The sequence below is a fragment of the Emys orbicularis genome, chromosome 1, assembly GCF_028017835.1.
Source record: "Emys orbicularis isolate rEmyOrb1 chromosome 1, rEmyOrb1.hap1, whole genome shotgun sequence".
Classification (NCBI taxonomy): domain Eukaryota; kingdom Metazoa; phylum Chordata; order Testudines; family Emydidae; genus Emys; species Emys orbicularis.
In genome coordinates, this window is record NC_088683.1 from 308,554,976 (window position 1) to 308,579,301 (window position 24,326).

General features: G+C 44.0%; 2 protein-coding genes across 3 annotated transcripts in view; both read right to left on the minus strand.

The window, feature by feature from the left end:
* Positions 1-13,858, minus strand: part of ZC3H13 (zinc finger CCCH-type containing 13) — a 59,424-nt gene extending 45,566 nt beyond the window's left edge. Inside the window, exons 1-2 of one of the 2 annotated variants that reach the window (XM_065416446.1) lie at positions 5,247-5,363; positions 4,705-4,814 (exon numbers count right to left, since the gene is read on the minus strand). In XM_065416446.1, the coding sequence (XP_065272518.1) occupies positions 4,705-4,814; positions 5,247-5,363 (227 nt within the window). Of the gene's footprint in view, positions 1-4,704; positions 4,815-5,246; positions 5,364-13,835 lie in introns of those variants that run through there. The other variant, XM_065416455.1, reaches the window with a different exon arrangement.
* A 2,505-nt stretch (positions 13,859-16,363) lies between these two features.
* CPB2 (carboxypeptidase B2) overlaps positions 16,364-24,326 on the minus strand; it is a 33,447-nt gene continuing 25,484 nt past the window's right edge. The window contains exons 8-11 of the mRNA XM_065417491.1: positions 23,953-24,043; positions 20,030-20,232; positions 16,670-16,754; positions 16,364-16,548 (exon numbers count right to left, since the gene is read on the minus strand). Of these exons, the coding sequence (XP_065273563.1) occupies positions 16,364-16,548; positions 16,670-16,754; positions 20,030-20,232; positions 23,953-24,043 (564 nt within the window). The remainder of the gene's footprint in view (positions 16,549-16,669; positions 16,755-20,029; positions 20,233-23,952; positions 24,044-24,326) is intronic.

Consider the following 24,326-nt stretch of genomic DNA (forward strand, 5'->3'; position numbering starts at 1 on the left):
GACTCCTATTTATCCTCCTCCTGCTTTTAAATATATTTAACGTGCAGCAAAATTGTACACACAAGTCATTTTCAAGTCAGAGGAAAGGTTCAACCGTAACAGGGGGTTTTCCATCTGCTCTCTTTCCCAGCAGTACTAATCAACAAAATACCCTGCACATAAATATAATTAAAAGTCACCTTCCTAGCATGCATACTTGCACCATATTTTAAATTTATAGTTTTAAGTAAATTATCGCTCATTTTTAAAAGTAATTTTTAATCCTCTAAAAAAACGTTCCTTTGAGCTGTATCAATATTTCTTCAAAGACGCTCAATATGCTACTTGTTCCCTCCACAAACAGCTTTCAGCATTACAAAAAGTGGTATTTCTTTAATGTTCTTTGTGTCTATTTTATTTAAAAATCAGTTCCATCAAAAATCCCAAACTTGCTACATGAAGGAGCAGGACTTGTGGAATTGACCAAATTTCATTTACATGGCAGAGAGATTACATATATAATCTAAAGATGACATATTTTGCCCCAACACTACTGGTTGAAGCATTGTTCTCATAATACCCTCTGTGGACAAATCAGAGAAGCAACAGAACCTAGTGAGAATGCAACTCATGTACCTGCCAACAGAAAGGATCTGATGTTACTAGAATGCATAGGGCTTTCTCCTTAAGTTTCAGGATAAATGGAGAAACCCACCAAACCCACCACTCTCAATACACATTTCTAAGTTGGAAAAAGCTGGAAACCAACAACAGCTCAATTTATTTAGGCATTATTCAAAACTACTTTAAGATGAGGAAGGCCATCGGGAAATTAGAAGCAGAAAAAAGCCTTGTGTGGCTGTCATCTTTTATTGCTTTGGGAGATAAACACGGAGGTGAAATAAAGGTAAACCCTTTCCTCCTGCAAATAATAAAACAACATAAAGACAGTAGAAATAAGTAATTTGGTGAAACTAAGTTAATAGGTTTACTCCTTAGCAGGTGGTTGCTTAGGAGGCATTGGCTGGTTTGGGTACTTTGGTTTGGGGCACAGAAAAAAAAAAAAAACAAACCACCCACGAACTGATTGGAATTTTCTAGTAAATTTTCTGCAGCTGTTTCATCTGGTGCACCAAAAAAATAAAAACATTATTATTTTAAATAATGTTTGCTCCTTTAAAAGATCTTAAGTTTTCTATATAGTACACAAGACAGAAATTCCTGCATTATGGACACTAAATGTAAGGTTTTAGTTCCACAGGTGATTCCAATTAAGTGTGCATGTTATAGTATACAAAGGACTCTACAGCTGTCTCCAGTAACAATTTTAAACAGAAATTCCTAACAAAGTACCCTTCAGTAAGCCTGTATTTTCTCCAGGGACTTTAACATAAGATACACAGATGGTCCATATTTTAACTGTGTCTACACTAGAGAATTTCACCATATCAAGGTTTCATGTTGCAGCTAAGCACTTTTAGCACCATTACTTCCTGCAGCAGTTCAACATGTTCATACTACACAAACCAAGCTGCGTAAACCAGTGCATGTGTCCACTCGCAACAGTCCTTCCAATTGTTTTGGGCACCATTGTGGCACCTATCCAATAATGCAAGCAGTTTGATTTTATATATAAACTACACACAGACATCCACAATGTATATTTATATATAGTGTATATTCTATGTGCACATACTATGCTTGAGTGGTCGCGAGACCGTAATTAAGATTGCGTCAGTTTTCAGTTCATCTCTCTCTTATTAGTTGTGCCTCTCAATACATCATACACATATTTGTACCTGTTAACCTTATGCGGTATTTGGTTTAATCAGTGCTTTGTTCCAGCAATTGTTTCGAGTGGTTTTGTACAGCGTGCATAGTTTGCGATGAGCGTGGGTTGTGTCTTCAAACAATTCTATGACAACAATATTGCAGAAGGCAACCAGATCTCCCTACACCTGCTGATGACGCTATGTGCCTGGATTCCTCTGTAACAATCCAGGATACAGAAGAAAGACATCTCTCTAGGCAAAATAATGAAGTCCAGCCAGTCATCTTGTACCTCATGCCCCACCTCATGAAATGAGCCCTCAAGGTGTACCAGACATCAGGTAGTACATAAGGAGTGCCAAACAACTGGCTACTGAGGTACCATTAGCAGGTAAGTAAAAAATTAGGATTCACTTTGGGATTGTCGAGTAACTCTGATGTCTCAGAGATAGGGCTCAGCCAGCTGTCTACTGTGATGCCATCCTTGTCCCTCAGTAACGAACATATAGTAATTTATTGGTGTGTTATTAAATTCTTAATTTTCTCAAGAGGAATGCAGTATGTGTGTCAATGTGTCTGTCTGATGATCTATTTTATATTGTGCTTGTCACGAACAGACCAAGACCCATGGGAAGAAAACAGGGAATGTTAAAGTTCAAATAAAGTTTTATGTTAACATTTCTGAAGTTTGAAGAAGCTAAGAAGTGTCTTGTTTTCCTACCGTAGGAGGATGGCCTGAACTGCGAAGTGTGTAATGGTCAGGATAGATATATTAAGTATCACTGTGGCTTCTTTTGGGCAGGCCTGGAATTGCAGGAGCAGGGACAGGTGGCAATGTTTTCTGCTACCAAAGTTGCTTGCAAGACAGTCATGGGACTACACTGAGAGGATCAACTGACCCAGTGCAACCATAACATCTGGGCTTCCCAGATACCGTAGCACTGACAATGTCTGAGCTGAAATAGTGCAGACGGAAGCATTTACAAGACTTACTTGGAGACAGTATAACTGTACGGGTTCTTGGAACAGTGTCTGACAGATGTTCCCTGATACAAAATGGTACAGAAGATGACAACATTCTTTAGTGTAGAACAGACTCTTTTGTGCCTTGCTAAGACCTATAGATGAGTTAAAGCAAGCTTCCAAATGCTCTGGTCGCTCACTTATCCAAAGTTCACAGTCAGTAAGCAGCAAGCTATGCAATTTGACTTTCATATAACTTATAGGAGAAAAAGTTAATATAAATAAAGATGTAAACCAACATTATTCCTGAATACCAGTGATAACTTCATGCCTTCATATGAAGCAAAAAATTAAAAACAAAAAAACTGCTAGCCATTAAAAGTAAACAGCTTTAAAAAAAAAAATAAAGTGAGCAAGAAGGGCTATACACTCAATACTCCAAATACTGTGGCAAGGGAAAGTGACATTCAGCACATAAAGGTAAGTTTAGAATCATTTACATGTAAAGCACTTCTCTTCCTTTGCTCTTTGGAGAATTCAGCACATAACATTACAGTAAGTTCCCTTGCATACTGAGAAAAAAAAGTTAAAGATAACCTGTATTTTGTATCCCAGTTGCTACAGTTTTATAAGCAATGAAAGTTAAGATGGTTTTAAGATTAAGGCACAGAAATGGGAAACAGAGCCAGGAATAGAACCATAATATCCATGCCAGACATCCTGTTTGACCTTCAGCAAGTCACTTAACTTCTGGTGCCTCAGTTTATGCATCTATAAAGTGAGGCTAGTTTCTACCTCAAAGGGGCATTGTGAAGCATTATTAATGTTTGTAACATCTTTGTATGAAAGGTGCTGAAGTGAAAATTATTAAATCATATTTTTCCCTTCAGAAAGAATGATACAGACTTACTGAATACAGTTCTGGTTAGGTAGCATGGACTCATGCTACTACACAGTGCACTTTTTGAAAGATAGCACTGGGTATATTATAAGACATTATAAAGTGCACTGATTTTACTTAACAACAAAGGCACATTTTTTTAATCTCTCTGCTGGACATTTGTCTGTAGAGGTAGTCATGAAACCACATTTTCCTAACCTAGCACAGTAGTTCTCAACCAGGGGTACATCAACTCATCTAGATATTTGCTTAGTTTTACAACAGGCTACATAAAAAGCACTAGTGAAGTCAGTACAAACTAAAATTTCATACAGACGACTTGTTTATACTGCTCTCATACACTATACACTGAAATGTAAGTACAAGACTTACATTCCAATTGATTTATTTTATATATAATTATATGGTAAAAATAAATAAGCAAGCAATTTTTCAGTAATAGTGGGCTGTGACACTTTCGTATTTTTTTGTCTGATTTTGTAAGCTAAGTAGTTTTTGTAAGTAGTTTTTGAATAAGGTGAAACTTGGGAGGTACACGAGACAAATTAGATTCCTGAAAGGGGCACAGTAGTCTGGAAAGGTTGAGAGCCACTGTCCTAGCATGTCTCTTCACAACCGGAGAAAAAGAACAGCCACCTCACATACCAACAAAAATACTGTTACTGGTGAAGGCAAAGGGATATGGGCTGTGATTTTGAGAGTATTGCCTTAAACAGTTGCAAAACAGCATTTTAGTAGAGGATAGAGAGGCAGACAGAAGTTGCAGTGACACACTACACAAAAATCCATTTATTAAAGTACTTGCATGTCCCATTTCAAGGCAGGTTAAAACACTATTGTGCAAAAGAAGTTAATCTGCATCCAGAGCACTTTATTAATTCTTTTTTAAAGTTACACACACAAGAAAATCCAGGGAAAACCCACTGCATCTTGCCAAGTTATTTGTTTTCAGCAGCTTCACAATCCAATAAGGTTATTGATAAAACATACCATTAGGCACACCACAGCATTTAAAATTTTTACAGAAGACATACTTGAAAAAGCTATTTTCCTACAGCATGTGAACAATTCAAAGTGAGTTCTTGATTTACCTTCTATAACTGCTGCTATAGCCTTTACCTCGTGGTGAAGGGCCATGTACGAATCTACATGTGTTCCCATAGAGGCAGTTGCCAGTCTTCAGCCAGTTACGGCACTGTGTCTAAGAGACAGACATTACTAGGTGAATTTCACACTCATTTCTGGAAATACCATTGGTGTGAGTGTGGCAGAACAAACAAATGAGTCCACATTTACTCCCATTTATCTGAGATTTCCATCCACCAGTAATTTACTTCATTAAAAACCAACAATGAGCATTAAGTCTGCCAGATAAATTTAGGTTTATAAAAATATTAGTAAATGTACATTGTTACCGCTCCTCACTAGAAGCTGGAACACCACAAGTAATTTGAAAATCTAAAAGATTAATATCTTGAACATCTATGTGTGAATGTGTTCTCTTTACCTTTACTAACATCACTAATGACTGAATATTCATTCAGTACTCATGTACAACTCTACCCCACTACTTATGTCCTGGAAGAGAAGATGCTGGGGTGGGAAGGAAGAGAAGAACACTTTTACAACTCACCTCTGCAGTACTTCCAGTGCTGGGTCCAAGCCTTTCAAACACACTGGGTCTTCGGGATGTGCTATCGGATATGGTCTTGGTATTTTCCACTGTGACCTTCCTTCTAATTTTTGACATTTTGTACTACTTCAACCAAAAAAAAAAGCAAAACTGTAAAATCCTTTAGTTTGGAGCTATTGTCACTGAATTCACAAGTAAAAAGAATATATTATGCTATAAATTACAGGACAGGTGACGAATAAAGGAATAGGAGAATCATAAATAAATGGAATGTACCTGACTAAAGAGATGCCTTTGATTACTAATAAAATTGGTATAAACTAGTCAACTGAACACCAACAATGAAAGTTTTTAATTTTATTTTATGGACCTGCTTTGGATTCCCCAACATCCCCCTTTGGAAGAACATCAGATGCTGTTCTGCTCATTCAGGCAGCAAACATACAGAACAGCTGCTTTCTTTGGGCACATGTGTTTGGCCATTACCTCAGTGATTTCAAGTGTAAAGAGCACTTTGAATGGTATTTAACCACTCTTTCCAGAGATGGGGTTTGACTGGTAAAGAGGGCTCAGAGTTTGGCAACGTACTTTTCTAAGGAATTCCCATTGCTCCCCTCACTGTTTATGAGAACTTATTGGCAGCCATCCTCTCCTCTCCCCTCCCCTACTTAAACCAGCATGCACAATGAGCATGGCTAGTAATTGTATGGCTGTTTGCAACTGCTATGCTTTAAAGAAAGAATGCTGATGTACTTCTGAAATCCTTCTGATCACTAAAAGAACTGAATACATTTTGCAAACAGATACACCTTATGCTTGACAAATCTTCCTAGCCATAATCTGTCTTACCTGGGAGCAAGGAGGGAAGCTATAAGGGGAGAGGAGGATATGAGGCAGGAGAAACAGGCTACAAAGGAAGGAGAACTGAGTCCAAAAAGATTCTTCATTTGTTTAAGCGATATTAATTTATACAGAAAAAATCAGCTTGGGCAAGCCAGTTTGTGCGAAAACAATCCACAACCAGTTTTAAGAAAAATGCATTACATAAGAAAAAAAATGCCACTGATGTAACCTACATTTTAGATCTGGCACCTTTGACAATGTCTCTTGATTTCTTCACTACACTGAGACTTCGTTATCTGAATGTTGGCTCTTTCCCTGAGCTTTGACTTCACACAATGTTCTCTCTGTAGAAAACTATACACTGAAGTCCTTAAGCTCTTTAACCCTTCTATAAACTGCAGGAGACAGCTTAGGGCTCTGCAAGAGGCTTTCCCAGTCCCCTGACTATTTATTCAAATCTTTGCTTGGGACATAACATTCTTTCAGATAATCAATGTTCACATTACCACGTTTTTATTGTATGTGCAACGTTGCTACATGCTGTGAGAGAAGTTAATTGTAGGATGTACCAGAGATTAGAAACAATGGTTAACATTTATTAATGATCTGAAGGGTGAAGTAAGACAGCAAAATAGTAAATCTTGCCAGTAACAAGAAGTTATTTAGGTTAGTAAAAACTGTGGAGAATATTGAGGAACTCCAGAAAGTTCTATTGAAGCTAGAAGACTGAGCAATATAACAGCAAATGAAATGTAAATAAATGCAATGTAATGCACAACGGGATAAATTATTTCAATTTGTATATAGACTATGAGTTCAAATTAGCCCAGTCTTCTGAGAAAAATAATTAGGAGTCATTGTGGATAGCTCAATGTGCAGCAATGGTTAAAAAGTCTAAAGATAAACTGTCAAAGTTAGAGAGTAAAACATTAAGTCTAGACTAGCCCAGCTCCCTTCCAGTTCAAGGTTGTTCCCTACAGTTTATCCAGGTGTTTTGTTCACTCTAATTTAAGGTACCATGCAATTAGATCCTTGGATGGGGGGGGGGGGGAAGAGAATACAGAATATATTAAAAAGGTATTGTATATATTAACACTAAGACCACACATCAAATACTGCATTTACTTTCACAGGCTTAAAAGAGACATCTGAAAAAAGAAAAGTTTAGAACAGTACTAAAGACGGCATGGGAAGGGGAGAGGGTGAACATATGAAAGGTGAGTAAAATATATAATGATATATGGAATAGGAACACACTGATAAGGAGTTCCCATTCATCTTGCCTTATAACAAGAATGCCCCTTTATTTTCAAAAAAACAAAGGCAACAAACAGAACTGGTTATTTTTAATTTACTCTTCACTCAACAACTAGTAGACTTTTGGAATTCACTGCCACAGAAAAGTTAAGATGATTGTCAATTTTAAAAGGATAGATCTTTTATAGTATTGTGATAAGAATAGCGTACTTATGAGTAACCTTCACACAAAAATTACACTTTGGACTGTAATTTCTTCATACTCTTTTGAACCAAAAAGAATTTTTAGTTAAATTCCATTCAGCCATTTGAGTTTTCTGAACATGGAAAAAGTGTTTTCACACTTCACCAAGTTTTTTTTTTTTAAATGGAGTTTTGTATGCATGTGTTCAGATAACATAAGATTGATTCCATTTTTAAATTTTGGCACGTATCCAGCTGTCAATGAGAATCATGTACTTTGCTAACCGAAAAAAAAAATTGGTGAGACAAACCATTCCAAGCGAAAACAGCATGCTATGAGAGCACAGCATGTTGCTTTCAAGGACCATCAAAGTGCACATAAGAGTCTCAATCCTCTGTAAACAGATCTGAATGGTCAGATCCTTGACCTACAGTAAAGGCCCACTGACTTCCATGGGGATCCATGCATTTGGAGCCAGTTGCAGGATCAGGGCCCAGGCATGGTTATCTAGACAGAGACAAGTATATCTGAGAACTAAGTACACTGGAACACACATTTATGAAATTAAGTAGAATGCATTTATTTGAATGCACAATCACTATTTTTATTCTTCAACAACCACGGAAATTAAAAGCATAAAATACAGTTGATATTTTACATGCAAGTAGTGAGGGAAATTGTATTTTGACTATGTTGTGGCAAGAATAGGAACATTCCCTTTGCCTCCCTCCATATGCACTCTTGTGTAGGCAGAGGGAGGGAAGGATTCCAAAATTTTAAGGGGGAAGTTTTATTTCTGACTCTCTCGGCCAACAATTTAACAGATAGCCAAGAGCAACTGAAATGTAATGTCCCCATAAAATTCAGCAAATTACTTTAATTCTTCCTAGGTTTCTCTAAGAAGTGCTCTTATACCTGCTTGACCACAGTCCAAAAAAATCAGTCCTACAATGATCACCAATGCAGTTCAGACTCCTAATCCCATTTGGTCTGCTTCTGTGTCTCCTCTTTCAACTTTTAACTTGTTCAGCAAATGTTAATTGAGCCCCAGTGAGGATAGAGCCGTAAGCACTCAACAGTTACCAACTCAGTCAATAAATACATTAAATGCACAAAATTGGGAAATATCTTTTTTAAATTAATGTAATTAGAAGGAATAATTGTTAATTATTTATTTCAGTGACATAACTTAGAAACTAAATACATTTAGGAATATTTAGAAGTTTGCAACTTCCATGACATCTTACCACTATTAATGAATATCACAGAAAAAAAATAATGAAAATGGGACAGGGAAATCAATTTTATAATACTTAATCAATTTACAGGGTTAATTGTATTATTTAAACTGCCTCCCCCCCCCCCCCTACATGTATATAATATCCAAAGGCGGCACTATAAAAAAATAAGAATACACTATCAACACTATTGTACCTTATTCTCTTGTAGATATTTCTATACCACTCTGCAGTATAAAAGGTGGCTTATTATTAATGAAGCTTTTTCAAATGCATGACAGATAACATTTAGTGAACAGAATTCGTTGTATTACTATATTGCAAATGAATTAACATGTACTCCCCCAACAATGCATCTGTATCCATTTGTTGTCTCTTTCTTATAGTTAGAGCATAAGCTCTCTGAAGCAAGGACTGTCTTTTTGTTCTGTTTTTTGGGGGGTCCTGATCCATGACTGTGGCTCCCAGGCCCCACAACAATACAAATAATGATGTTTGGGTAATATTTTCCTTGATACTTCTGTTAATGATCATGTGTAACAGGTGGAATGATTTAAATCAAAGTGATTTAAATCAAAAAGCAAGAAACCCTAATTTAAATAATCGATTTTAATGTTGTTTTGCATTTGTACTTTTTAATTATTTTCCTAAAGAAAGGTTGAGTCTCATTAGCTGGTAACCATTAAAATATGTTGATTTCCAAGTAAATACAGCCTTTACACAAAATTTGGTGCTTCCAGAAGGATACACTATATCTATACACACTTATTTAAGCTGTTACAGTAAAAGTTTTGTTATCCAGCATGTTAAAGGCATGGGGAGTGCTGGTAAGTCAAAAATTCCGGTTAACTAAGAGAGGGAGTTTGGATGCAGAAGGGGGCTCAGGATAGGAGGTTGGGGCACGGGACGGGGCGCCAGATCCAGCCGGTGCTCACCTAGGGCAGCTCCCCGCAAGCAGCGACATGTCCCTGTTGCTCTAGACTGAGGGGTGGCCAGGCGGCTCTGCACGCTGCCTCTGCCTGCAGGCGCCGCCCCCGCAGCTCCCCTTGGCCGCAGTGCCTGGCCAATGGAAGCTGCGGAGCTAGCGCTCAGGGTGGGGGCAGCAGCAGCAGGGACATGTCACCACTTGCAGGGAGGGGCCCAAGGTGAACACCGGCCAGATCCGCACCCCAAAATTTCCCCCACGCCCCAACCCCCTATCCCAAGACCCTCCTGCACCCAAACTCCCTCCCAGAGATACCGCCCCGCACCCCCTCCCGAAATGCCAGTTTCTAGAGCTTTCCAGTTGGCAAAGTGCCGGATAACATAGCTTTTACTGTATATAGTTTAACTTCCGTTTATTTGGAATCTTATTTTTTACCTTTTTATGATGTTAGAAAATGGTGAATAATGCATTTCTTGTTTACTAGATGATTTTTTTTTTTAAACTTATGAATTGTGTCAAACTATTTGGATGAAAACAAATTCAATTAAATGCAGAAAGAGCATTTTGATTTTTTTTTTTAATTAGTTTAATAAATTACCTTACAGGTACTGAGTATGTAAGAAAAAAGTTTACCAAAACATGTTTTGCATTTAGAACTGATTTATTAAACAAAGCAAGTATTATCTGTAGTTAGTGAACTGAACTGATTGTTTCTGGTCACCATGTCGTTCAAGATAGTCATTGAATTGAACTAGTTGAATAAGCTAAAATGAAGAAGACATTCTCTCTACACCTACAGAAGAGACGACTGCTGTCAAAAGCTGGTCTAGTACTTCAACAACTCTGGTTCTCGGTGCTTAGTCAGTGATTTCCACCAGTTCAGTGGTTTGACTTTCTTCTATAGCAAACACGTACTGCTTAATATTTAATTTATTTTAATAGATTATAATAAATGTAGGCCTTAATAAAAATTAACATAATTTCACATTTAATTTTAAATCGTTTTTAAAAAAAATAATAAGATGGTATTTAAATAAATTAAATTTCAATAAAAATCTATTTTTTTATTTTTTTAAAATCATTGTTTTTTATTACACTCTTGAAGGAGACTACACCGCAGGAGGGGGGACCGAAGCCTGAGACCACCCAAGCCCCACCACACAGAGGGCAGGGCGGGGGGCAAAGCCAAAGCCCCACTGCAAAGCCGAAGTGCAAGGGCTTCAGCCCCAGGTAGGGGGCCTGTAACCTTAGACCCACCACCCAGGGCTGAAGCGCTCGGGCTTGGGCTTTGGCCCTGGCCCCCAGCAAGTCTAAGCCAGATCTGGCGACCTCATGAAAATGGGGTTGTGACCCACTTTGGGATCCCAACCCACAGTTTAAGAACCGCTGCTATAAATAATGTCCCATTAGAAAATATGTCTTTTTTAAAATTGAAAATATTTTAAAAATTTAACTGTACACTGATTATGTTACAATATTCTGGAATATAGCAAACTAATGTCATTAAGAGATAAATGACATTTTGCCACACATTAGAGTGCTAAAAAAAAGGTTAAATGTTGTATATTAATATTCAGATGGCCAATTTTCAGATGCATAACATACAAAAACTGTGATGTCTACATAAAAGTAAAACCAAATTACCAGTCTTCAAGTTGCAAATGAAAACTTGTGTCTGGCATTTTACAACCCTCTGCTATGAACATGTCTTCTTATTTAAGTTAACTACAACTCTTATTTAACACAAAGCATTCCTTTATCATCTTAAATGTATAAACCAGTAATGGTAAGTACCGTAATCGACAGTAATGTGTTTACATTTGTGAATTGGGGTTAGCCATCTTTTGGTAAAATGCAACAATTCAGTCCCTAAGATTACAGAAAAAGGTAAACAAAAAAAAAGTACGGATGCTGTCTTATATGCATGGTATTTCACATTTTCTCTGAAAAGGTAGGGAGCCACTTCCCAAAACAACTTTTACCAGACTAAGGCCTGGTCTTCACTACGGGGAGATTGACGCTGCTGGGATCAATTTAGTGAAAACCCGCTAAATCAACGGTCAACCCCGTTATTCCAGCTCCCCAAGAAGATTAAGGTAGATCGACCAGAGTCTCTCCCGTCGAGGCAGCGCAGTGAAGACACCATGGTAAATTGACCTAAGCTACATCAACTCCAGTTACTAGCATAACATCTTAGGTCGACTTAGCCCTGTAGTGAAGACAAGCCCTTTGTCTTTAAATGCAACCAGCCAGTTCCCATCACGTTCCATTCAGTAGCACACAATCTACTGTACCGTAGAATCTAGACTTCAAAAGGTCCTGAAGCAGTCCAATCTAAAAAAGCAATGGTCTAGGTCTAGTGAGGATCCAGTAGAGATCCCTAGGTGTGATGCTGGGGACAAAATGAAGAATCTATAATACTAGTCACACAGGTTCATATCCTCAAAGATATGTAAGCACCCGACTCCTGTTGATTTCAATGGGAATCAGGCACCTAAATGCCTTTGAGGATCTGGGTCATCAGCGTACACCAGTGTTTTCAAAGTATGGGTCACGACCCAGTACTGGGTCGCGGAATGTCAGGCACTGCGTCGCCTTGCTGATTAAAATTATAAAGATCGTTGCCATGCAGCAGGAACCTAGAGAGAAGAGAGGTAGGAGGTGGGCTGGAACTGGGGAGAGGCGCAAGTTGGGGCTTGCAGGGCTGCTGCAGGCCTTTCTCCCAGCCCCGGAGCTCACTGCTGCCCTTGGGGAGAGAGGGACCCTTCCCCCGGAACTCCATGCTGCCTGCCAGCAGGGGGAAACAAGAGCCCCTTCCCCCGCCGTTCGGCCTGCCAGCAAGGAGAGAGAGAGGCCCCTCGCCCAGAGCTAGCTGCTGCCGGTGGGGAGAGGGCTGGGGGGAGTCCTCGGCCCCAGTCCTGGGGCAGCCTGCCTGCACTCCGAACTCCTCATCCCTGGCCCCACCCCAGAGCCCTCACCACCGCATCCCAACCCTCTGCCCCAGCCCTAAGCCCCCTCCTGCAGCCTGAACCTCTCATCCCCGGCCCCACCCCACAACCCTCACCCCCACACACCATCCTCTGCCCTACCCTGGGCCACCTCCCACTCTCCTTACCATAGGCTTACTAAGGCTAATGTTCTAGTGTTAGTTATGTAAAGTGGGTTAAGCTGGAATGTATTGCAATATTATGGTTTTATGAAAACTCTAGTGAAAAGATATAATTATGTTTGGTTACGGGCTTCAACAATTTTCTTCAACTGGGTCACAGGGAAAAAAGTTTGAAAATCACTGGCCTAAACTACAAGTTCTGCATGGGCATCAATGACAGAAGTCTTTAAAGAAAAGGCAAAAGCACCAAGGTTCAGGATTTATGCTACAAGGGCTGACAAGTCCCAAATTCAGCTAAAAAGGCTGATTACATTTCACTACTATCAGCAGACGTGACAGGGACTCCAGTACCCTGAAACCCACAAAGGACAGAGATCACGCGTGTGGGAGGCAATGAGAAGCCCACAACAGGGTTCCCGTCTGTAAAGCATCAACCACAGAAGATGGTAATCATGGTAGGATGGCAGGCCTAGCTGGCAGTTCAAGTGTAGCAGACTCGCTGGCTGATCGGTGCCCTGACCCACAGCTCTCCCCCTGCTTCTCCTCACAAATCACCCCCCCCCACACACACACACACACCCACCATACCCATCTCAGCGCCAGGGCAGAGACGACCCCACAGCCTGGGGCCGATCCGCTCCCGCCTACATCACAATCATCTCCCCCCCCCCGCCATCGCCTGGTACAACCCGCACCCCCGACCAGCTACTCTCCGACTCCCTCCCCGCCGGGAGTCACCTACCATCGCCCTCCGGCCGCGCTGCCCTCACAAGTCACAGCCCCTCAGCCCAGCGCTTCCTCCGGCGGCCCCACCGTGACCCCCGGCCTCTGCAGCCGCTCTGCCCGGGCCGCGGGGCGCAGGATGGCAGCGCGGGTGGGGAGGCTCTGCCAGCACCGAGCCCCCCCGCCCCCGCACGGGGATGCGGGGCCCCGCCGGCCTGCTCCTCGCGGCGGTGGGAGAAGGGCCTGTTCCCCGCTCCGCCCCTCCCCCGGCCGCCCAGGCCCGGTTTCCCCGCCGGGGCGCCACACTCACCTGCTCCTTCCGCTGCCTGGGCGGTCCCCGCCGCCTCCTCCGCCGCCGCCCGGGGCGGAGAGGGTGGGAGGGGGCGAGGGGGGAGTCCGTCCTCCCGGGCCTGAGCGCGGAGCCACACGGGGAGGAAGACAAGGAGCGCGGCCCGCTCCGGCAACCGAACGGCGCTGCCCAAGCACAGGGGCTGCCGGGAAAGCAGCGCAACCAACCGGCCGGCCCCAGCGCCGCCGCCGCTGCCGCCGTCGGGAGGAGGAGCCTTGGCTCACCGGAAACCGCCTTGCCGCCATGATCGCGCGTAGCAGCGCAACTTCCGGCCGCGCAGGGCAACGAGACGTCGGGCCTGAAATGGGTGAGGGTGGGGCCTAGTCCGGGAAAAAGAAGGGGGAGGGGCCTGAAATGACGGAGTGGAGGGGCCTGGTCAGGGGAAGAGAAGGGGGAGGAGCCTGAAATAGGGGAGGGTGGGGCCTAATCATGGAAAAAGAAGAGGGAGGGGCCTGAAATGACGGAGGGGAGGGGCCTGATCAGGGGAAGAGAAATAGGGTTGCCATCTTCTTACTTGCTTAGGGTTACCATACGTCCATTTTTTCCTGGACATGTCCGGCTTTTTGGTAATCAAACCCCCGTCCGGGGGAAATTGCCAAAAAGCCAAACATGTCCGGGAAAAATACCGCCGGCCGGGCACTTCCCCTCCCGCGGCTGCTCTGCTCCTCCCCTGACTCTTCTGCTCTGTTTAAAGCCGAGCTGCCTGAGCGCTACCGGCTTCGGGCAGCCCCCATGCTTCCGGACCCTGAGCCGCCGGCCGGGCACTTCCCCTCCCGGGCTCCGGGGTCGCAGGGTCCAGAGGCATGGGGGCTGCCCGAAGCCGGTAGCGCTCTGGCAGCTCAGCCCTTACAGAGCCCAGGAGTTCAGGGAGCACAGCAGCCGCCGGAGCCCGGGAGGGGAAGTCCCCGGCCAGGGGCGCAGGGTCCGGAGGCATGGGGGCTGCCCGAAGCCCGAGCGCTACCAGCTTCACGGTTTGCTGGGCAGCCTCCAGACCCTGCGCCCCCAGCTGGGCGCTTCCCCTCCCGGGCTCCGGCTGCGCTGGGGAAGTGCCGGCCGGGGGCGCAGGGTCTGGGGGCTGCCCGACAAACCGTGAAGCCGGTAGCGCTCGGGCAGCCCTTTTCGCGTGGCTGGGAGGGAGGAGGGGGAATGCGGGGCGCTCAGGGGAGGGGGCGGAGTTAGGGCGGGGACTTTGGGGAAGGGGCGGAGTTGGGGCGGGGCTGGGGGTGGGAAAGGGGCGGGGCCAGGGCCCCATGGAGTGTCCTCTTTTTTTATTTTTTAAATATGGTAACCCTATACTTGCTGGTATCGGGACCTCCAAGGCCTCACCCCGACCCGCCTCTTCCACCCAAGGCTCCACCCCTGCTCCGCTTTTTCCCTTGAGGTTCTGCCCCCTTTGCCACCTGTTCCCCCAGGCTTTGCCCCTCCTCTGTCTCTTCTCCCTAAAGCCTCGCCCTCATCACTCACTCCTTTGTCTCCCTTCTCCCTATCGCTCACTGGATCATCTCCACCTTTCTCCCCCACCAGCTGGGCACCCTTTGTGCTGAGGCTGGGGCGGGAGCTGCTGCAGCCTGCCAAGGTGCCTGCCTGTAGGTATGAGGCAGCCCTGGCTAAGCAGGGACTGGCGAGGGTTAATCACACGGTACCTCCCCCGCCCCGCGGTAAGCAGACTTTTGGTGTCCAGTCAGTACGTCTGACTGCACACTGCCAGTTCCCCTTTTCAACTGGACTTTCCATAGGCATATCTCTTCAGTCTATTCAGATGCTGGACTGATTGGGGATATTGGAAATTTGAGCTGTGTTGCATAATAGTGAGAGGTTAGCTCAGTCATATAGTGTTGTTCCCACTTCCATGGCGAGGCACCTCAACGGTGACTGCCACCATCTTGGCCGAAACATGAGGGATTAAACCAGGGACTTCTAGTGCTAAAAACTTAAGTGGCTACATCATGGCTACAGCGCCATGGCTCTCTAGCTGGGGTTGTAAGACATTCATACCCTCTGTGGATCTGGCACAGGGAGGTACCTGTAACATGTTCATCAGTGGGTTGCACAAGCACTTCAGGTACAAATATTACAATTTGTTTTAAAAGTTGCTTTTCACCATTGTTGGTGTGAGTGAACTGGATTATTCAAAAGTTCTCCGAAAGCAAACACTAATGGGGTACTAAAACGGACAACATGTATTTGTTTGAATATTATTGGGCTTGGGAGGTTGCATTTGCACAGTTGTAGTTTATCTGTCACTATCCTTCTCATTCTACAGATGGCTACATTTAAGCCAAATTGTGAAGCAATTTAATATATGTCAAGGTGAAAGGTAGTAAATGAAACACCTACCTGTTGCCCCTAAACAAATAATAATTATAATAAAGCAGTAAGTAATTCCTTTTATTTGAGTGAACTAAAAAAAGCAGACTTAAATGAACGACACTGCCCATCAGGTCACCTAAATTACCAGTTAAAGCAATGAAATGACAAAATATAGCACATTAAATATTGTTGATAATATGTAAAGCTATTGTTTTGATACCACTAAGTGCTTCAATACAAGTGGGTTTAATTAGATTTGTAGGAAGCAAAAATCCATGTGTTCCTCTGTCCCGAAGTTCAAAGGTAAAAGAATACTTAATGCCAAGATCATAAGCCCAGTCATCTGAACCTCCAGGAGCTAAATCTGTAGGAGAAAGAAAAGGAAACAGATTATTATCTGCAACCTTGGCCTCAGTCTTACACACTGCCTTGTGGTAGAGAGGATACTCTGTCATACTGATTATAGTACTAAAAATGATACTTACAGATAGTTTGTGCACCAGGGCCAGACTCATACATTTTCTGAGTTGTTTTTCTAATAGCATGAACTACTTTATTTGCCACAGATAGCTGAAATCAATAAAATATTAATTAACTTTTATAATTTAGTAAAAGTGTTTCACACTGACTCTGTTAGGGCATTGTAACCATCCACTATGGGTACAATAAAGAGAGAGGACCTGTTTACAACATGGTTGTCCCCAAACCTGGCTGCATTGCAGTTTTTAATGTGAATATGTGGTTGGCTTTAGAATGCTTACAAGATGTGGCTAAACATGGTTAGGTTATGTCCATGGTACAAATAGCATCTATGCTGCAACTGGACAACAAACTTATCACCAAATCCATTCTGTGTAGCTGTCCTGTATTTTCCATTTCCTGTCAAATATTGTTTAAGTAAGCGTTAAGTATTTTAAGTTAAAGTTAGTGCTGAAGCATACAAAAAAGGATTTGATAATACACTACTCTTGAACAACTGACTAGAATGAACTATTCTGTAATTAGTTTACAGGATGTTACATCTCTGCTTCACAGGGAAAGAAGTGACAAATCTATATTTTCTTTATCTTCTTTCACAAATACATTAGCTAGGATAAAAAAATAAATTTAAAAGGGATATAAACCCTCAACTTTCAAGCCATAAGATGGTCACTAAATTGAGGAGGCTTGGGAAAAAACATTCCCCTGGGGGCAAATTATTTCATGTTGGCTACAGGATTTTTTCCTCCTTCCTGTGAAGGCTGGCACTGGTCACTGCTAGAAACAGCATACTGGACTGGATAGAGATCTGGTCTGATCAAATATGACAGTGTCTGTGTTCCTACTCTATCACTGTACAAAGCCCATTAATTTAAAAAAAGAAAAAAAAACTTCCATTAAAGAGATAGTAACAGCTAATTTTCAAAATCTTTCTTAAAGACCTTGGATCTGTGTGGGGAAAGAACGGGAGGGAATGGAAAGGTTGGAGGCAACATGAAGGAGCAATCCCAAATACCCATCACCTGTTGCTGCTGCTTGGCCCCATGCCGGGGATGCTGTGGCATAAAGAATGTCATGAGACTGCCCAGGGTGGTTGTGGAAGCTCCTTCTCTGGAGTTTTTCAAAAGGAGGCTGGTTAACAATGTTACCTCCAATTTTTTACATCCATGTGCGGAATGATTTTGTTATGTGTACCAATATGGAGCTGATGCCTGGCAGGAGTGGGGCTGAGCGGTTCGGAGTATGGTCGAGGGCTCGGGGCTAGGGCAGAGGATTGAGGTGCGGGGGGGTGAGGGCTCTGGCTGTGAATGAGGCGCCTCTCCCCAGCTGCAGCAGCTCTGGTGGCGCCAGGGCCGGGGCGCCTTTCCCCAAGCACGGCAGCTCTGGCAGGGCCAGCTCTGGGGGAGAGGTGCCTGTGCCGCGCAGCTTAGAGGGAACTTAGCTGGATAGCCATCTGTCTTGGATGGTTTAGACCAGTGGTTCTCAAAGCCGGTCCGCCGCTTGTTCAGGGAAAGCCCCTGGTGGACCGGGCTGGTTTGTTTACCTGCCGCGTCCAAAGGTTCAGCCGATCGCGGCTCCCACTGGCTGCGGTTCGCCGTTCCAGGCCAATGGGGGCTGCGGGAAGTGGCGAGGGCCGAGGTATGTGCTGGCCGCCGCTTCCCGCCGCTAGCGGCCAGTGGGAGCTGGGATCGGCCGAACCTGTGGATGCGGCAGGTAAACAAACCGGCCCGGCCCGTCAGGGGCTTTCCCTGAACAAGCAGCGGACCAGCTTTGAGAACCACTGGTCTAAACCATCCAAGACAGATGGCTATCCAGCTAAGTTCCCTCTAAGCTGCGCGGCACAGGCACCTCTCCCCCAGACCTGGCCCTGCCAGAGCTGCAGTGCCTGGGGAGAGGCGCCCCGGCCCTGGCGCCACCAGAGCTGCTGCAGCTGGGGAGAGGCACCTCACTCATGGCCAGAGCCCTCAGCCCCCCGCACCTCAATCCTCTGCCCTAGCCCCGAGCCCCCGACCACACTCCGAACCCCTCAGCCCCACTCCTGCATGTGGCCAGTCAGGGTAATCAGCACATTACCCTGACGGGCTGCATGTGGCCTGCGGGCCGCAGATTACCCACCACTGGTTTAGACACAACAAATCCTGGATCTTTGAAGGAGGTTAGACTAGATGACCCTTACAGTCCCTTCTAACCCTATGATTCTATGTCCACCGTGATGATGTCCTGTGTCTCCACATAGCAGGTCCCATGGAGTGAAAAGCCCTTTCCCCATTCTGTCAGCCACTTCCTACTCCTTCCCTGGTCCCATGCAGGAGACACTTGGAGTAAAGAACCCCTGCCCCACTTCCCCATGCATAGAAAGCATCAGGAAATTGGCCAGAGGGAGCAGGGAAAGGATTCTTTACTCTGTGGGGCTTCTCTTCTTATTCCTTACCCCAGGAAATCTTGTGAAGCTCTTCAGCAACTCAACTAGCCTAATTGGCCTGCATATATTGGCTAACTCCAACCTAGCCTGGATCTCTTTTCCTAATCTAGATAAACGTGAAGGCTTGGGGGCTAACCAGTGGAGGAAAAAGAACAACAGTGTTCTTCACTTCCCAGCTTTCCCTGTTTATCCTGTTGATTAATAGAATGGGAGCTGATCCTACACAACTCCTAGGCTCTGCAGGAAAGAGGAGCCCTGATCGTGTGGATCTCCAGAACTTCACAGGACTTGGACTTCTTTTATACAGGCCTTAGGAGACTATTAGCCCCAGGACCCCTGGCTAGCGGACAACTTCATGACCTGCAGAATCAAAGAGGTATTCTGCTTCAGGGTCTGTAAAAAAGGGCTTGTCTCCATCAGACCATTAGGACCATTTAAACATTATTTCCCATAGAAAAAGATTTACTTAAGCTGCAGTAAAGGCTGCAGGCACCTATCAGTGTTATGGGTGCACACCATTCAAGAGCAATAGAGTTAAAAAAAGTTACAGACTCAGTAGGTTCAGATATAGGGGAAAACTTACAAGAAACCTGTACTTGAATGTATTGAAATGCCGTACTAAGGTACTCAAGTTACCTTTACTTTGCTCCCTTAGCAATGCCTTGAAAATATCAGAAAGTCAAGCTACCTTATCCATCCAGAATAAACACTTTCATCTTATCAGTGTCCTCCAAAACTAGAATACTTTCTTGTAATCATATAGTGGTGGTGCCAACAACCAGCTTCCTTATGCTCTTATCCATCGAAAAATCAATTTTCCCAAATCTTGAACAGACTCAAAGCCTACTGAAGGCAGTCATTCACACTTCTCATTAAATGTCCATTCCAGCAAGGTGATGAAAGTGGGAGATATAGATGAAACTTAGTAAGTGGTAACACTTACCAGTTCATCATGGTCTTTACTTCTATTCGTAGTGTAGGAATATGGAAACAGTACCATCTGTGAGTAAGAGTGCATAGTTATATATGCCTTAATGTGATCTTTATGCTTTTGGAGAAAATTAGCCACAGCTTTCACTTCTGGTTCAGACTCAGGATATGGTCCACAGTATATTTCATGACAATCATTATGAGAGGCACCTTTACCTGTAATAAAATAGAGGATACAATGTCACCTGTTGAGTACTTATAATATACACTGAATTTGTCTCATGCCTCAGTGATAATATAAAGCATTAGGATGCTATACAAATGAGCATAGAAACTGGGGCATGTTGGATGCATCATTACTGCATGTATAATTATTGCACCGTTTAAGCATCTGGGCCTGATTCTCCACTACCTTGCCTTACGTTAAAAAAATTGTAGAGGATACAGAAAAGGGCCATAAAAATTATTTGAGGGCTGGAGAAAATGGTTTGCATTCAGAGACCTAAAGAGCATAATATGTTTAGCCAGGGCCGGCTCTGGCTTTTTTGCCGCCCCAGGCAAAAAAGCCTCCGGCCGCCCCCCCCCCCTGTGGGGGGGGGGGGGGAGGGCGGCCAGAGCCCCGGGGGGAGGGCGGCGAGCCCCGGCGGGGGCTCCGCTCTCCCCCCGGCGGCCGGGGGGAGGGCGCCGGGGGGGAGGGCGGCCGGAGCCCTGGGAGGAGGGCAGCGAGCCCCGGCGGGGGCTCGGCTCTCCCCCCGGTGGCCAGAGCGCCGGGGCAGGGCGGCGAGCCCCGGCCGGGGCTCCGCTCTCCCCCCGGCGGCCAGAGCGCCGGGGGCAGGGCGGCGAGAGGGCGGCGAGCCCCGGCTGGGGCTCGGCTCTCCCCCCGGCGGCCAGAGTGCAGGGCGGTGAGAGGGCGGCGAGCCCCGGTAGGGGCTCGCCGCTCTCCCCCCGGCGGCCGGGGGGAGGGCGCGGGGGGGAGGGCGGCCAGAGCGCCGGGAGGAGGGCGGCGATCCCGGCTGTGGCCCCACTCTCCCCGACGGCCGGAGCGCCGCGCCGCCCCCCTCCAGGTGCCGCCCCAAGCACAAGCTTGGTGGGCTGGTGCCTGGAGCCGGCCCTGTATTTAGCTGATCAAAAAGAAGTTTGAGAGGTGACTTGATTACAGTGTATAAGTACCTTTGTGGGGAGAAAACATTGGTACCAAGGGATTCTTTAATCTAGTAGAGAAGGACATAACAAGAACCAATGGCTGAAAGCTGAAGCTAGATAAATTCAAATTGGAAATAAGGCACAATTTTTTAACAGTGAGGTTGATTAACCATTGGAACAAGCTACCAAGGGAAATGGTAGAATTGGAACAAACTCTGCACATGGACTGCCTGTTGGATTATAACCTTTTACATTGATTCCAGAAGGATTTTTACAAATCAGCAGCCTCACCATCTCTGTTATGAAACTGACCTAAGAACTTTATTCATATCTCTATGTAGATTGACCTTTTAACCATAGCAACTCTCTTTCTTTTTCTTAATAAATCTTAGATTTAGTTAATATGGATTGACTATAAGTGTGTATTTGGATGAGATCTGAAATATTCATTGACCTGGTGAGCAATGTGTCCAGTCACTTGGCATTGGTAGAACTTTATATAATGGGAATAAGGTTTTTAGTAGTCCTCCCTATATTAGACTTGGCTGTCTGGGTGGGAGCCAAAGGCTGGATTGCTTAAAGGGGACTGTATTTTGGCTTCTTGGTAACCAGATAGCTGTTTGGTTACTGGCTTGGTGAAATCTAATTACAGAATAAACCACCAGTTTTGGGGATTGTCTGCCCTATTCTTTGCAGTTTGCCCTGAATAAGCATTCTCAGTGAAGCCCCTCCAGGCACCACGGTCACAGCAGATCTACACTACAGACTTATGTAGGTATAATTACGTCATTCAGGAGTGTGAAAAATCCATACTCCTGAGTGATGTAGTTATACTGACCTTAACCTCCCATGTAGACAACGCTATGTCAATAGGAGATCTTCTCCCTCTCGGGGAGGTGGATTAACTACACCCATGGGAGAGCTCTCTCCTGTCGGTATAGGAGCGTCTTCACTTAAGCGCTACAGCGGCACAGCCCTCAGAGTTTCACAGCTAAATACAAGGTGGAACAAATTGTTTAGTTTAACACATATTTCAAGGGACCATTCAAGGAGAAGTGGCCCGTTAACACGTCTCTAGTCAGAGAAGGGAAAGGAAGGGAGGGGGGGAAAAAGGCAGCTGGATGCGGTGGGGGGGCGGGGCGGAGGCATTGTTAGTGGGTTGTAGATTGTTGTAATAAACCATAAATCCAGTTGTCTCTAGTCAGTCCATGATTTCTAATGTCTAGCAAAATTATGTATTTAAGCTCCCTGGCTCATCTTTTGAAGATGATGGGCAGATTGCCTTTAAGAATGAGGATTGAGAGGTCACATATAGAGTGATTGTTTTGTAAAAAAGTGTTCACACACAGGCAATATGGTGTTTATGTCTTTTATCATTTTTCTGTGTGAGGGTTTCACTCATATAATTATTATCGGGCATTTAGTGCACTGGATGAGATACATCACATGTTGTGATAGGCATGTGTAGGACCCATGGATCTTAATAGGTGTGTTGTGGGGGTGTTGATCATCGTAGCAGTGGAGATATGTTGACAGGTTTTGCATATCTTGTTCTAGCAGGATCTGGTTCTGCTTTAAGATAGTGTGTTCTGGTCCATAATGCCAACTGAAGTCAGTTGTAGTTGTACCTGCTCAACACCTCTGAAAATGAAGCCCTTCAGAGAGTGATTCTACTCTGAAAAATACCTCTGTTAAATTGAAATTGTTGGGTTCCACCTTTATTTTTTCATGGTGATTGTGTGTCAGATGTGTTCAGTTTAAGTAAAAAATATTTTAAAAAGAATTATAAGACTCAACCATCATCAATAATGAAGAGTCTGCAGGCAAGATTATGTTGTGAGTTACACCTATACAATCCCATTACTTTCAATGGGTTTGCTAAGGTGTATATTATTGAAATGTAATAAGCAATTCTACTGAGAATGTCCAAGAAGGAATAGAATTCAGTTAGCTTTCTGATAGCTATATTGGCTCCACAAAATAGAAACTTATTTTAGTTACTGAAGTCATCTGATATGACTCAGTATACCCAGAAAGTAGGTGTGTTGCATATAAAGGTGCCCTTTTTTGCCATGTGCTGGCCGCTGCTTCCCGCAGCTCCCATTGGCCGGGAACGGCGAACCGCGGCCTCTGGGAGCTGCGGGCGACCATGCAAATGTAAGCAAAATGTCTGGCGGCCCGCCAGCGGATTACCCTGATGGGCTGCGTATGGGCCGCAGGTTGCCCACCACTGCTCTAACCTCAGTGTGCCTGTTTCCTCACTTTTAAAATAGAGATGACGTTGGAGTTGCTAAGCATTTTAAGTGCTTTGAAAATTAAATGTGATATATAAATCCCTGCTGTAATTAATATTCACAGCATATAAATTTCCTATTAAACTTCCTGATTTCTCCAAGTTCTGTATTGATTAAGTATTTTACGTTTGATATTACTCTTAAATCTTATATGGTCCCCATCACCATAGTATCTTAGCATCTCACAACTTTAATGAATTTATCCTCACAACACTCGGTAGGGAAGTTTCTTTATTCCCATTTTACTGATGGGAAAACAGGCACAGAGCTTAAGTGTCTTTCTGATAACCACACAGAAAGTATGTGGCAAAACTGGGAATTGTTCTCTGATCTCCTGACCTTCTTATAAACATTTTGATTAAGTTAATTACTAAGGTACATTATCTTTATATCAGAAACAACTCTATGACGAGGTAAATAAAAATATTTTCAAAATGAAGAACTTTGAATGTTAAAACTGAAATGTCTGTAATAAAATATAAAGAAAATTGCATTGTACCACACCAGCCTGCATCAAAATTCCTGTTCATGTCGGTACCAATGCACCTGTTGTTGCCGTGCCTTGAGCGGCTCTTCCTCCACAACCGATTCTGTGGACAGAGACACAAAAATGTGGGTTTACATAAAAGTTTAGAAAAATGCTCATCACGATTTCATTTGCTAGTGAAAATGCAACTTTTACATTTCTAGATGTCGAGGGTAGAAACCTCCAATGAAGGGGGGCAAAACAGGAGATTTAGGGAGCCTATAAAACAATAAGCTAGTTATCTGCATAGAATCATAGAAGTGTAGGACTGGAAGGGATCTTGAGAGGTCAGTTAATCCAGTCCCCTGTACTCAAGGCAGGACTACGTAATAACTAGACCATTCCTG